This window comes from Chiloscyllium punctatum, chromosome 2 (assembly GCF_047496795.1).
Source record: "Chiloscyllium punctatum isolate Juve2018m chromosome 2, sChiPun1.3, whole genome shotgun sequence".
Lineage (NCBI taxonomy): Eukaryota > Metazoa > Chordata > Chondrichthyes > Orectolobiformes > Hemiscylliidae > Chiloscyllium > Chiloscyllium punctatum.
The window spans coordinates 1,546,996-1,561,173 of record NC_092740.1 but is presented as its reverse complement, the minus strand read 5'-3'; the positions used below and the strand labels follow the sequence as shown (position 1 = coordinate 1,561,173).

At 43.0% G+C, this 14,178-nt stretch overlaps 1 protein-coding gene across 2 annotated transcripts in view; it reads right to left on the bottom strand.

Moving 5' to 3' along the window:
* Window positions 1-14,178, bottom strand: part of LOC140493839 (WD repeat-containing protein 70) — a 194,298-nt gene that overhangs the window by 86,847 nt on the left and 93,273 nt on the right. For both annotated transcript variants that reach the window (XM_072592797.1, XM_072592806.1), the window contains exon 10: window positions 7,459-7,633. In XM_072592797.1, the coding sequence (XP_072448898.1) occupies window positions 7,459-7,633 (175 nt within the window). The remainder of the gene's footprint in view (window positions 1-7,458; window positions 7,634-14,178) is intronic.

Sequence of the window (14,178 nt, the reverse complement as noted above, 5' to 3'; positions counted from 1 at the left end):
TGCATCCTCCTCGCAGCTCACACTTCCACTCAGCTTTGTACTCAGCTTGCAGACATTGCATTTTGTTCACTCATCCAAATCATTACTAGATCATGTGAAAAGCTAGGGTACAAGTACTGATGTCTGTGGTACCTACTGGTCGCTCCCTGCCACTTAGAAAATGATACATCTATTGCTATTCTTCATTTTCTGCCTGTCAACCAGTTGGAAAGTCCAAGTCTACAATATCCACTGGCTCCCCCTTACAGAACATTGGAACAGGAGTAGGCCATTCAGCCCCTTGAGCCTGCTCCGCCAATCAATAAGCTGATGACTCACCTGTGGGGCCTAGCTCAATATGCCTGCTTTGATTTTATCCCTTGATACTTTTGCTGAATAAAAATTTGTCTATTTTAAATTTAAATTTAATAATTTAATTAGCATCGACTGCAACCCAGAGGCACAGAGTTTCAAACCTGCACTACTCTTTTCATATTGAAGTGCTTCCTAACATCTCTTCTGACTGCCTTGGTTCTACAATATTCATTTAGTGAAAATAGTTTGTTTTTTATCTATGCCGTCTTTCCGTTTAACATCCGGAAGAGCTCAATTAGATCATCCTGTAACATACTAAATTCTAGAGAATAAAGGTCTAATTTGTCCAACCTTTCCTCATAACTTCAATCTCTGAGGTCCATTTTTGTAAAGCTGCATTAGCTCCCTCCAAACATTGCTCCTGAGGTGTGGTGCCCAGATCTACTCACAATACTCTAAATGGAGTCTAACAAGAGTTTTGCATAACAGCAGCATAACGGTGATATCCTTATAATCCAGCCCTTTAAACGTGAAGGACAACATTCCATTCGACTTCTTGACTATTTTCTGCACCTGGTCATGGCACTTTGAAGAGCTGTGCAAGCTGATCTCAAAATTTTATTTCACATTCACTGTATTAAACAGTGTGCCTGCTAAAAATTGCCCTAAACTATTGTTTATTGGGCCAACATGGATAACTTCACATTTGCTTATGTTAAATTCCATCTGCCACAGCTTTACCTAATCTGCCAATATCCTATTGCAATTTTATGCTGTCATCACCACTGTCTATAAATGCTGGTCAGTCTTGAAGCTTTTTATGCTATTATCCAAATCGTTAATGAATATTCTGAATAATTGAGGCCCCAACAGATATCTTTACAGGACACCACTAATCACATTCTGAGAACCTGAGTACCTAGTCATTCTTCCAAATCTCTGTTTCTGCCTCTCAAACAAGTTTCTATTCATGTCAGTAATATGCCATCAACTGTGTGTGGCTTCCACCTTAGCTAGTGGTCTCTCGTATGGGACTTCATCAAGCACCTTCTTGAAGATATACAACACCATCAACCTACCTCTGTCCACATGACCTTTGTCACTTCTTCAAAAAGCTCTCAGGTTTGTCAGGCATGACCAACTCTTCAAGAATCCAAGCTGACTCTAACTGTGATTTCCTTCAGCGCCGCTATCTCACTAGACCATTTTTGAGGCATTATTTGTGAAGACAGAACCAAAACATCTGTCTAATTTGACTGCCATCTCTTTGTTCTCTACTATAACTTTCTCTATTTCAGATTATAAAGGTAAAATCGCCAAAGTCCCAGCATTCTGTGTGTTTGTTAGGGAGGAGAAGGCTTTTTTTCTCTCGGAGTGTAGTGAATCATTGGAATTCTTTACCGCAAAGAGCTGTCAAGGCAGCATCAGTAAGCATATTGTAGGCTAAGGTAGATAGATTTTAATCACTACAGGGAGATGATGATAAAGTGGATTTATGGGTTAATAGATCAACGCTGGCACAGTGGTTAGCACTGCTGCCTCACAGCGCCAGAGACCTGGGTTCAATTCCCACCTCAGGCAACTGACTGTGTGGAGTTTGCACATTCTCTCTGTGTCTGTGGGTTTCCTCTGGGTGCTCCGGTTTCCTCCCACAGTCCAAAAATGTGCAGGTTAGGTGAATTGGCCATGCTAAATTGCCCGTAGTATTAGGTGTAGGGGAGTGGGTCTGGGTGGGTGCGCTTCGGTGGGTCAGTGTGGACTTGTTGGGCCGAAGGGCCTGTTTCCACACTGTAAGTAATCTAATCTAATCTATGGGTGGAATAGCCTACATCAGTTGCTATGCCTTATGGTCGTGTGGTAGAAGCAGAAACCATCAGCATGTTTTAAAGGAACCCAGATATGCACCTGAAGCACTGAAACTTACAAGGCTACAGACCAGATGTGGGGAAGTGGAATTTGATTAGCCAGCAAGTTAATTCAACTGTACACAGATATCTTTTAGATTAGATTACTTACAGTGTGGAAACAGGCTCTTCAGCCCAAGAAGTCCACACCGACCCGCCGAAGCGTAACCCACCCAGACCCATTTCCCTACATTTACCTCTTCACCTAACACTACGGGCAATTTAGCATGGTCAATTCACCTGACCTGCACATTGTTGGACTGTGGGAGGAAACCGGAGCACCCGGAAGAAACCCACGCAGACACGGGGAGAACATACAAACTCCACACAGTCAGTTGCCTGAGGCAGGAATTGAACCCAGGTTTCTGGCACTGTGAGGCAGCAGTGCTAACCACTTGCCACCCATCAGATATGATGGACTCTTCTATGGTTGTACCCTTTGTGTGATATATGTGCATGGACTATGAGAAATTAGAATTCAGAACTGCTTGGATATTACTGGGTAGAAGAGAGATTTATCTTGATTACAAGAAGTCACGTTTCAAGGACACTGGATTGTTTGCTATTTACTGGAAAAATAAATCATTTTGGAAATATGCACAACAAAATGCAAATAACAGAGATGGAATTTTGTGGCTTAATTGCACAGAAAACCGATTTGGAGAAGGCATGGATCTGTGCTGAAGGTTGCCTTGCAACACATCATGAACATAAACTGCTTTTTCCAAACACACCTAGATGTGGCAGTTGGAGTGAAGCTTGCAAGGAGAAGCAGTAGTTTTTCTCATGCTCTCTCTTTCATAGTCAGTAAGGAAACAACCTTTAAAGCAAAACTAGTGAGGAAGCTTTTCCTCTTGTGAAATCATTTTTAAAAACTTGTTTCACTTATCAGAAATTCCATTTCCCATTTGAACCTGAAATCTACTCTGAAGAATGCCCAGGATTCTGCAATTGTCAGTAATCAGACCTTGGAAACAGTAAGCAGTGCAGATGCTGGAATCCAGAATCAAGAGACATAAAACTGGAAAAGAACAGCAGGTCAGACAGCACTTGACAAGAAAGAAAGTCAATGTTTCAGACGGAAACGTTGACTTTCCTGCTCCTGGGATGCTAGCAATCAGATCTTGTTGACAGGAAATCAAAGAAATCCTGAGAAGTCAACACATCTGCATGTTAAATTTGACCCTTAACATAGAGGGGTGTTGCTTCTTTTTAGTTCAACCTCACAATATCTATGCAAGCCTGTGTTGTCTTGTCAATTCATGAATGTGTCTGTGGATATAAGATGTCAGAGCAGAAGTAGATCATTCAGCTCATAGAGTTCACTCCACTGTTCAATGTAATCAGAGCTGATCTCATAATCTTCAACTTCACATTCCTGTCTTTTCTCCATGATCCCACAGTTAGCGAGTCAAGTGGTAAAGGGGAAACAAAATATTTTAAGTCTGGACAGTACCCCATTTTATCATTTTTTTAAGAATAAGTTTGTTCTAAATAAACTAGTTATTTTTGAGTTCATTGAAGAACCCTGGTGAAAATCTCTTTTGTTCTCACTAACAGGAATAAAGAGAATCGAACGACTGAGGATACTGGGATTGTATTCGTTGGAGTTTAGAAGATTAAGGGGAGATCTAATAGAGACGTACAAAATAATACATGGCTTTGAAAAGGTGGATGCTAGGAAATTGTTTCTGTTAGGCGAGGAGACTAGGACCCGTGGACACAGCCTTAGAATTAGAGGGGGTCATTTCAGAACAGAAATGCAGAGACATTTCTTCAGCCAGAGAGTGGTGGGCCTGTGGAATTCATTGCCACGGAGTGCAGTGGAAGCCGGGACGCTAAATGTCTTCAAGGCCGAGATTGATAGGTTCTTGTTGTCTAGAGGAATTAAGGGCTACGGGGAGAATGCTGGTAAGTGGAGCTGAAATGCTCATCAACCATGATTGAATGGTGGAGTGGACTCGATGGGCTGAATGGCCTTACTTCCACTCCTATGTCTTATGGTCTTATGGTCACCACTTTGATGCATAAATAATACATTTGCAGTTTTGCGAGGGTTCATGAAATACTGAAGTTCAATAACTAGCCCATTTCTCCTGTCAAAAGTTGGAAAACTCTGCATTCGTACTGAGAAGCTCAGTCTGAAAAGTTCCAAATGGTGCCTCATACATAAGTGAAACCAAAGGTGAAGAGTGCAAGAGCTATCTAAAGACAGAGGTGCACTAATGGAGACAGAGACATAGTTGCTTATTAATGACTGTAAAAACCAATGCCAAGGCCAGAAAATTGGGGAGACCAAAGGTGATCGTGCAGGAGCAGGAAATGAAGTCACTGCAAATATTTCTGTGGCTATCATTTGAGAGATAACAATGAAAGCAAGAGCGAACAGTACCACCAAGCTGAACAATGATGGAGAGGCATTGGAATGGCTGACATGGTCAAGTGCGTTGAAGGTTGCAGACATAACAAGCTTTCACAGGTTGCAATTTGTGGCTTTGGCAAGAGCTGTTTCAGTGGTGTGGCTGAAACGGAAATCTGACTGAAGTGGTTCAAACATGGAATTCTTGGCAAGATATGAGCAGATCTGGGAGGTGACAATACATTCAAAGACTTTAGAAAAGAAAGGGAAGTTAGAGATGCATCAGTAATTGACAGTGAGGTCCAAAGTTGTTTTTTTTAAACAAGGAATTGTCTGAATGCCAACGGATGTAAAGGAAAGAATGACAAGGCCTGACATGTGAGAACAATGAATAATGTCCGTTATCACAGCGAGCAGAAAAGGAAACTTGGTAATCGATGATGCAATGGTAATGGGGCTTAGGATGCAGGAGGTTGGTCTCTTTGAAACTAGGAGCTTGGAAAAAGCTCAAGGAAAATGCAGTTTCCTGGTGAAGGCAGGAAAGAGTTTAGATTATGAGATTTTACATCTGTATTAGGTCTCAGTTCAATGTTGCAACCAAATTTCAGCACTTACAAACAAAGCGCTTACAGGGTGGCAACAGGCCCTTCAGCCCAACTTGTCCACACTGCCCAATGACTCTAGTGCCATTTGTCTGTTTTGGTCCATATCTCTCCATTCCTGTCCCATCCATGTAGCTGTCCAAATAACCAAATTGTACTCTCCTCCACCACTACCTCTGGCAGCTTACTCCAGACACTCACCACCTTCTGTATGAAAAAAATTACCCCTCTGAACCCATTTGTATATCTCCTTTCTCATCTTAAAACTTGTAATAATGTGGCACTCCCTCAACAGTGACCCTCTGACACTGCAGCAATTCCTCAGCGCTGACTCACCAACAGGGCAGCGCTCCCAAAGTACTGACTTTCCAACAGTGACCCTATGCAGTCAAATTTAAGCTTCTCAGTTCAGGTCAAAGTGCTACTACTGAGAAATCCACGACCATAAGGCATAGGAACAAAAACAGGATTAGTGGTGCTGGAAGAGCACAGCAGTTCAGGCAGCATCCAACGAGCAGCAAAATCGACGTTTCGGGCAAAAGCCCTTCATCAGGAATTCCTGATGAAGGGCTTTTGCCCGAAACGTCGATTTTGCTGCTCGTTGGATGCTGCCTGAACTGCTGTGCTCTTCCAGCACCACTAATCCAGTATTTGGTTTTCAGCATCTGCAGTCATTGTTTTTACCTTCGGAGTATTTGATATGCAGAGGGATCTGGGTGTGTAGGTCCACAGATCACCAAAGGTGGCAGTGCATGTGGATAAAGTTGTAAAAATGGCTTATGGCATGCTTGCCTTCATTAGAAGTGTCACTGAATGTAGGGATAGACAAGTTATGCTGCATCTTTACAGAACTTTAGTTAGGCCACACTTGCAATATTGTGCACAGTTCTGCTCACCACACTATCAGAAGGATATGGATGATTTGGAGAGGGTACATAAAAGGCTTACCAGGATGCTGCCTGCTCTGAGTGATTTTAGCAATGAAGAAAGATTGGATAGACTGGGTTTGTTTTTTCACTGGAACACAGGAGGTTGAGGCGCGACCTAGTGGAAGTTTATAAAATTGTGAATGACATGGATATAGTGGAAAGTATGAGGCTTTTTCCCAGAGTGGAGGGGTCAATTACTAGGGGACACCGGAGGGGTGGGGGGGGGGGGCTGTGGGACTGGATTTCAAAGAGATGTAAAATACAAGTTTTTCACATAAAGGGTGGTGACTGTCTCGAATGTGCTGCCAGAGGTGGTGAGGGAAGTAGACATAACTACAGGATTCAAGAAGCAGCAAGACAAACACAGGAATAGGAAAGGAATAGAGGGATATGATCCTGCAAGTGGAAACAGTTTAAGTATGGAAGGGCAAAATGCGATGGTGCAGGCTTGGAGGGCCGTAGGGCCTGTTTTTATGCTTTATTGTTCTTTGCTCTATTTACCTTACTAATTAATTACCTGTCTGTCTTAGCATTAAATATACTTAATGATTCAGTCTCCACAGTCCTCTGTGATCAAGAACTCCACAGATCTATTGTCCTCAGAGAAGACATCCTTCCTCACCACAATCTTAAATGTGTGACACCTTACTCTGAGATTTTGTCCTCCGGTCAGTGACTCTCACTCAAGGAGAAAACAACCTTTCTACATCTACCTTGTCAGGTACCCTAAGAATCTTCTCAGGAAGGATCACTCAATCCAAAACCTTTCTCTCCTAATACGCTGCCAGCAATTTGTTTTGGTTTCTGATTTATAGCATCCACAGTTCTTTTGATTTTCCCCCTAAGAATCTTGTATGTTTCAGTAAGATCACCTCTTATTCTTGTAATTCCAATGAATACAGGCCCAATCTACTCTTCCCCTCACAAGGCAGTCACTCTGTACCCAGGATGAGACAACCTTCCCTAGATGCTTTCAATGACATCATATCTTCATTCAGACAAAGGGGCCCAAAATTGTTCACAGTTTTCTAACTGTGGTCTGTCTCATGTTTTGTACAAGTTTTGCAAAATCTCCTGACTTTTACACCCCATTCATTTGAAATTAAAGCCAACCTTCCATTTGCCTTCGCTATTACCCACTGAATTTGGATGTTAGCTTTTTGTGACTCCTGGACGAGGATTCCCAAATCCGTGTTTGGTATTTTTCTGTCGTCTTTCTCCATTTAAATAATATTCAGCTCCTCTTTTCTATCTGCCACTGTGCATCACTCACATTTTCCACATAATAATGAGATTTCTATGTAACAGAAAGAGCTCTCCTACGTCCCTGACCACATGAAGTGACTGCTGTTGGACAAAGCCACACTCACATTTACTGTTCGGTCCCAAATCTGAATAGAGCCATCCTGACACGCAGCAGCAATTAATTTGCCATCCCTGCTGTACACACATGTGGTGGGAATGACCCGCTTCCCTTGCATGGAGCGTGGCTTGAAAACATTCTTATGTTTCTTCTCATTGTTCATATCCCAAGTGCGCACCGTTCTGATAACAAAGAAGGAAAAATTAGTCACATCTCCTTCCTCACTCTACTGCGTCATTGACATTAGCATGAATACTGTGACACTACTCCACTGGGCAATGACAATAGCATTAATGTCCCTGACTCATACTGACCAGAAGCTGAGAGTAGGAGTGCCATGTGAGGTTCCAACGTACTTTCGGGAGCTGGACCATACTGACGGACACTGCATAGATGATGGCCAAGTGTTATTATCACGAGAATATTAATCTGGAGAGCCAGGTCTGAATCCTGCCGTGGCAGGTAGTGGAACTTGAAATCAATAATAATCTGCAATTATGAATCTACCCATGAGCATGTAATCATTTCTGATTGTCAGGGGAAACCCACCTGGTTCACTAATGTCCTTTAGAGAAAGAAATCTGCCAACTGTACCTGGTCTAGCCTACATGTCACTCCAAAACACACAGCAATGCGGTTGACTCTTAACCACCCTCTGGGAAATTAGGGCAATAAATGCTGGTCTAGCCAGTGACACCCAAATCCCATAAATGAATTTAAACAAAAAGGAGTTATTCAATGAAATGGCAAAACAACATGACTTTCAGCAAAAGCTTGTTGAGTAGCAATCTCGCCTTGGAGTCAAGGGTCATGGGTTCGGATCTCACTTCAAACAATTGAGACTTGGGAAATATGATCACCCTCCCAAAGGATCAAAGAATACAAGGGCTAAACAGGAAAGTCATGGGCGCTATCAAATCAGCTATGCATATCAAATGGAAGGGTTGGTGCACAAGGGTAAAAGGCCTGCTTCTGCTTCAAGATTCTATGCCTATATGCACATTCATGATATTTGGGTTCGAGATTAAGAAGCAACCAGGTATAATTATGCACCAAGATTTCATTAAAAGATCTCAGTAAACAAGAGGTGGTGTGGTGGAGAAAGTCCAGTGTCAGTGTGACAATAAATGTGAATAATTCAATAGCTAAACTAGAAGAGGAAGGGATGGAGGGGGAATTGCTGATGATTAGGGGCCTCACAGTCATCTACTGAACCGGGATGATCTCCCATCAAACACAGTTGAGCTTCTAGTTTTCTGGCCTTGGCATCCAGCTGCCTGTGTTTCCAGAGCACACTTGCCTCAGGAAGCAGTGGTCCCAACTCCAGCCTGTTCATGTCTCTCCATTATTAAAAAATTGGAAGCAGGCATTACCAAGAAGGAGGCAGTATCACAATGGCAAGAAATGGCCAATTCGTGATTTCCCACCTCCAGGATGAAAATCCAGCTCTGTATATTCCTCAAAACTTGCTTTCTTAACAGTATCTGTCTTGATAGACATGTTTTCAAAGAAGTTGCAGCAACTTGTAAAGGGAACAGAAGAACAGGACCAGGCCATTTAGACCGCCAAGCATATTCTCTTGTTCAATTCAGACCATTCAAAAGTGGAACAGAAGGAGGTTGATTGATGCCTGAGCCTGCACCACCATTCAGTAGGATCATAGCTGATCCAATATTCTTTATATCCATTTTCCTTCCCTCCCTCTTCATTCTTCTCCTGGTCAAGAATCCATCTCAGCCTTAAAAATACCCCTCAGCTCTCTGTGGCGAGGAGTTGTAAAGGCTCACAACTGAGAAGGAATTCCTACTTATCTCAGTCTTACATTGGCAGTTAAAGAATCATAGAATCCCTACAGTGTGGAAGCAGACCCTTCGGCCGAACAAGTCCACACTGATCCTCCAAAGAGTAGCTCCCCTACTCTATTACTTTACATTCACTTGAACAAATGCACTGAACCAAGACATTCCTGAATGCCATGGGCAAGTTAGCATGGCCAATTCTCCTAACGTGCACATCTTTGGACTGTGGGAGAAAACTGGAGCACCCAGAGAAAACCCACGCAGACACAGGGAGAGTGTACATACTCCACACAGACAGTCACCTGAGTCTGGAATCGAACCCAGGTCCATGGCACTGTGAGGCAACAGTGCTAACCACTGAGCTACCATGTTGCCTAGTTTTTTATTCAGAGACCATGCCCTTTGGTTGGAGACACTCTCACGCGAGGCAACATCCTTTCCCCATTTACCCTGTCAAGCCCCTTAAGAACCTTAAATATTTCAACAAGATCCCTCTCATTCTCCTAAACTCCAGTTGTCAAGTCCCAACCTGTTTAGCCTTCACTCGCAAGACAATCCCTCCATACCAGGTATCATCCTGGTGGACCTTCCATAAACTGCCTCAGATGAAATTAATACTGAAATAGACTTGGATAAATTGTTTGTAATTCAAGCTGACAAACCACCAATATCAAATAAGATGCACTCAAGGTTTTGAAAGAAGTAAGGGGAGAGAAATTGTAAGGACACTGACTATAACCTTTCAGTCTTCCAAACTCTTTCAAACTTGGAAGAGGTGCCAGAAGAACTGCAGAATTACCAGAATTACGGCCTTGTTCAAGAAAGGTTGTCAGGATAATCCAGAACAGTCAGGTTAACCTTGTAGTATGGAAGTTTCTAGAAACAATTATGCAAATGAGAAAATGAGAATTAGTAGTTACAGAAAAAAGATGGATTGATTAGGAAGAGTCAGCATAAAGAGGCAATTGTTTAACTAACTTGCTGGGGATTTTTGAAGACGTAACAGAAAGGCTCAATTAAGATAACGATACATATTGGGTGGCACAATGGCTCAGCGGTTGACATTGCGGCCTCACAGGGACCCAGGCTCAATTTCACCCTCAGATGGCTGTCTGTGTGGAATGTGCACATTCTCCCCGTGTCATTGAGTCCTACAGCACAGAGACAGGCCCTTCAGCCTAAACTGACCAAAATGTCCATTGACGCAAACCCCATTTCCCTGCAATTAGCCCACATTCTTCTAAACCTTTCCTATCCAAACCTTTCCTATCCATGTATTTGTCCAAACGCCCTTTAAATGCTGTTAATGTACCCACCTCAACCACTTCTGCTGGCAGCTCATTGCAGATGCATACCACCCTCTGTGTAAAACAGTTGCCCCTCAGGTTCTCTTTTATTCTTTCCCCTCTAACCTTAAACTGATGCCTTCTAGTCCTCGATTCCCCAGTCCTGGGAAAAAGATGGAGTACATTCACCTATCCATGCCTCATGATCTTATTCACTTATAGAAGATCCCCCTCAGTCTCCTACTCTCTGAAGAAAAAAGTCCGAGCTTGTCCAAATTCTCCCTATAACTCACTGCCTTGATCCTGGCAACATCCTTGTAAGTTTCTTCTGCACTCTTTCTAGTTTAATTATATCTTTCTTATAGCAAGGTGACCAAAACTGAACACAATAGTCCAAGTGCAGCCTCACCAATGGCCTGTACAACAGCAACATAACTTCCCAACTTCTATACTCAGTGGCCTGACTAATGAAGGCCAGTGTGCCAAAAGCCTTCTTCACTGCCCTGTCTACCTGGGACTCCACTTTCAGTGAACTGTGAACCTGAACTCCAAGATCCTTCTGTTCCACTACATTCCTTAAGGCCCTACCATTCATCATGAAACTCCAATCTTGATTTCACTTTCCAAAATGCAAGAGCTCACACTTCTCTTTTTTAATCTCCATTTGCCATTTCTCGGCTTATTTCCCTATCTGATCAACGACCTGCCGAAATTTCTGATAACCTTCATCACTGTCCACGACACTGCCTATTTTAGTGGCATTTGCAAACTTACTAATCTGCGTTTAGGTTGATACAGTATCACACCACAGAACATAGATCAGTCCAGCACAGTACAGGCCCTTTGATCAACGATGTTGTACTGAGCATTTATCTTAACCTCAGACCAACCTAACCTACATACCCCTCAATTTACTGCCGTCTATGTGCTTGTCCAGCAGACCCTTAAATGTCCCTAATGTCTCTCACTCTATTACCACCACTGGCAGTGCATTCCACTCACCCACCACTCTTTGTAAAGAACCTACCTCTGACATCTCCCCTATAGCTTTCTCCAATCACCCTAAAATTACACCCCTTCCTGACAGCTATTTTTGTCCTGGGGAAAAGTCGCTGGCTATCCACTCTATCTATGTCTCTCATTACCTTGTATACCTCTATCAAATCACCTTTCTTCCTTCTTCTCTCCAGTGTGAAAGGCCATAGCTCACTCAACCTCTCTTCATAAGACACACCCTGCAATCCAGGCAGCAGCCTGGTAAATCCCCTCTGCACTCTCTCTAAAGCATCGACATCCTTCCTTTGATAAAGCGACCAGAACACAATATTCCAAGTGTGGTCTAACCAGGGTTTTATAGAGCTGCAGCAAAACCTCGCGGCTCTTAAACTCAATCCCCCTGTTTGTGAAAGCCAAAATACCATACGCCTTCTTAACAACCCTATCAACGTGGGTGGCAACTTTGAGGGATCTTTGTACAATCTATCCAGACTTGTGAGTAAGCCAAGGGTTAGAAAGGGACAGCAGCAACATGAGTACAAAATTGATTGAGTGATAAGAAACCAAGAGTGTCAAGAGATATCTTTTGGACTGGAGGAGTTTTTGCACAATAAGAAGGATGTACATAGAATTCCAGTGTGGAAACAGGCCCTTTGGCCCAACAAGTCCACACTGACTCTCTGAAGAGTAACTCACGTAGACGCATTCCCCTACACTATTATCCAATATTTATCCCTGACTCATGCACTATGGGCAATTTAGCATGGCCAATTCTCCTGATCTGCATATCTTTGGACTGTGGGAGGAAACCCACACAGACATGAGGAAAGTGTGCAAACTCCACACAGATAGTTGCCTGAGGCTGGAATTGAACCCGGGTCCCTGGTGCTGTGAGGCACCAATGTTAACCACTGAGCCACTGTGCCGCCCTGATTTGCAGAGAAGTTAAATAGATATTTTGCATTAGTCTTTATGGTAGAAGATACGCTAAAGTAGCAGTATTAGACACATTAGTGATGCTGACAGACACTTATGTATGCAGTTGCGGCATTGCCTCTTTAAGAGATGGTCAGGTGACCCAGAGGGGCGGAGCTTAGGACAATTATGGAACCAGCTCTGGAGGTGTGAGTATTGTCAGTAAAGTGTTCCTATTCATATTTATTAAGTGTCTACTTAGTATATTATTCCAGGATCCAAATGGTAACAAGAATGGGATCCAGTCCACAAACACCTTTTGATTTTGTCCACAGAAGACATTGCTCAGACTTTGGAAATGCTTGAAGGAGGTAACATCGAGGGAACTTGTCTCAGAGGATTCCAGCCGCGGTCAGTGCCAGGAAAGAAGGGTCTCATCGGGATGTGGTACAAGCGAGGAGACTGAAGAAGGGAGTACACACCCAGGAGGAGTCCGTTGGTGAAGATGCAACCGATGCAGAAGGTGTTCACTGTTCGATTTGGGCTGCAAAGAGAAACTAGACTTGAGTGGCAAGTAGGATTCCTGCCAGCAGGAAAGCAAAATGGCAGGCAATTTGAAGTTATGATACTGTTTGATAAAGTCAGAAAATTGGACTTGATGCACAGAATACTTCAATTTATTCTTAAAGGCAAAGAAAGTGGTACAAGATATCAGCAGACCATTTCGTTTTACAGTACCATCAGCAGCAAAACCTAAGGAATCTGATACAACCAGAGAAACCAGTGGAGGAGACATTCTAACAGCTAGGCAAAGTGTTAGGAAATGATTTCACACCCACACCGCTGGGGATCACTGAACATTTCTGTTTTTACAAACAGGTACAGCATGAAGGAGAGTCCGTCGTCCAATTTGTGGCCACCTTAAATAGGTGAACAGAGCTGTGCAAATTCAGAGGAAACTCACGCAGCCACAGGAAGAATAGGCAAACTCCACACAGATAGTCATCCGAGGCTGGAATCGAACTTAGGTCCTGGTGCTGCGAGGCTACAAGAGGTCAGCGTGTTGGACTCGAGAAGCCCAGTACCATGGGTGTAAGTGAGTGGGTCATAGTGCCAAAATTGTTAGGTACAACCCAAACAAGAGAAGGGGAGCAAGAAAGAAACCATCCTGAGGACATGGCAGTATGACTAGCCAGGGAGTAGCCTCATCGGATGGCAATGGCTAGCACGAGGGGAAATAGCTTTAAATTGAGGGGTGATAGATATAAGATAGATGTCAGAGGTAGTTGCTTTACTCAGAGTAGTAGGGGTGTGGAACACACAGCCTGTAACAGTAGTACACTCGTCAACTTGAAGGACATTTAAATGATCATTGGATAAACATATGGATGAAAATGGAATAGTGTCGGTTAGATGGGCTTCAGACTCTAATCTAATCTTCCATGCCATTATCCAAGCCATCAATAAATAGTGAAAATAATTGAGGCCTAAAACCAGATCCTTAGCGGACACCATTGGTCACATCCTGTCAATTTGAGTGCCGACCCATAATTTCTACTTTCTGTCACCTGATACGCAACTAATTTCTCAGTCATGTCAGTAGAGTGGCCTCAATTACATGGCCTTCTACCATAGTTAAAGTATTTTTAACGTGGAACTTCAATAAAAATTCTTTTTGAAAGTCCCTAAAAACAGTACCTATAGACATTACCCTGTCCATGATGTTAGTCA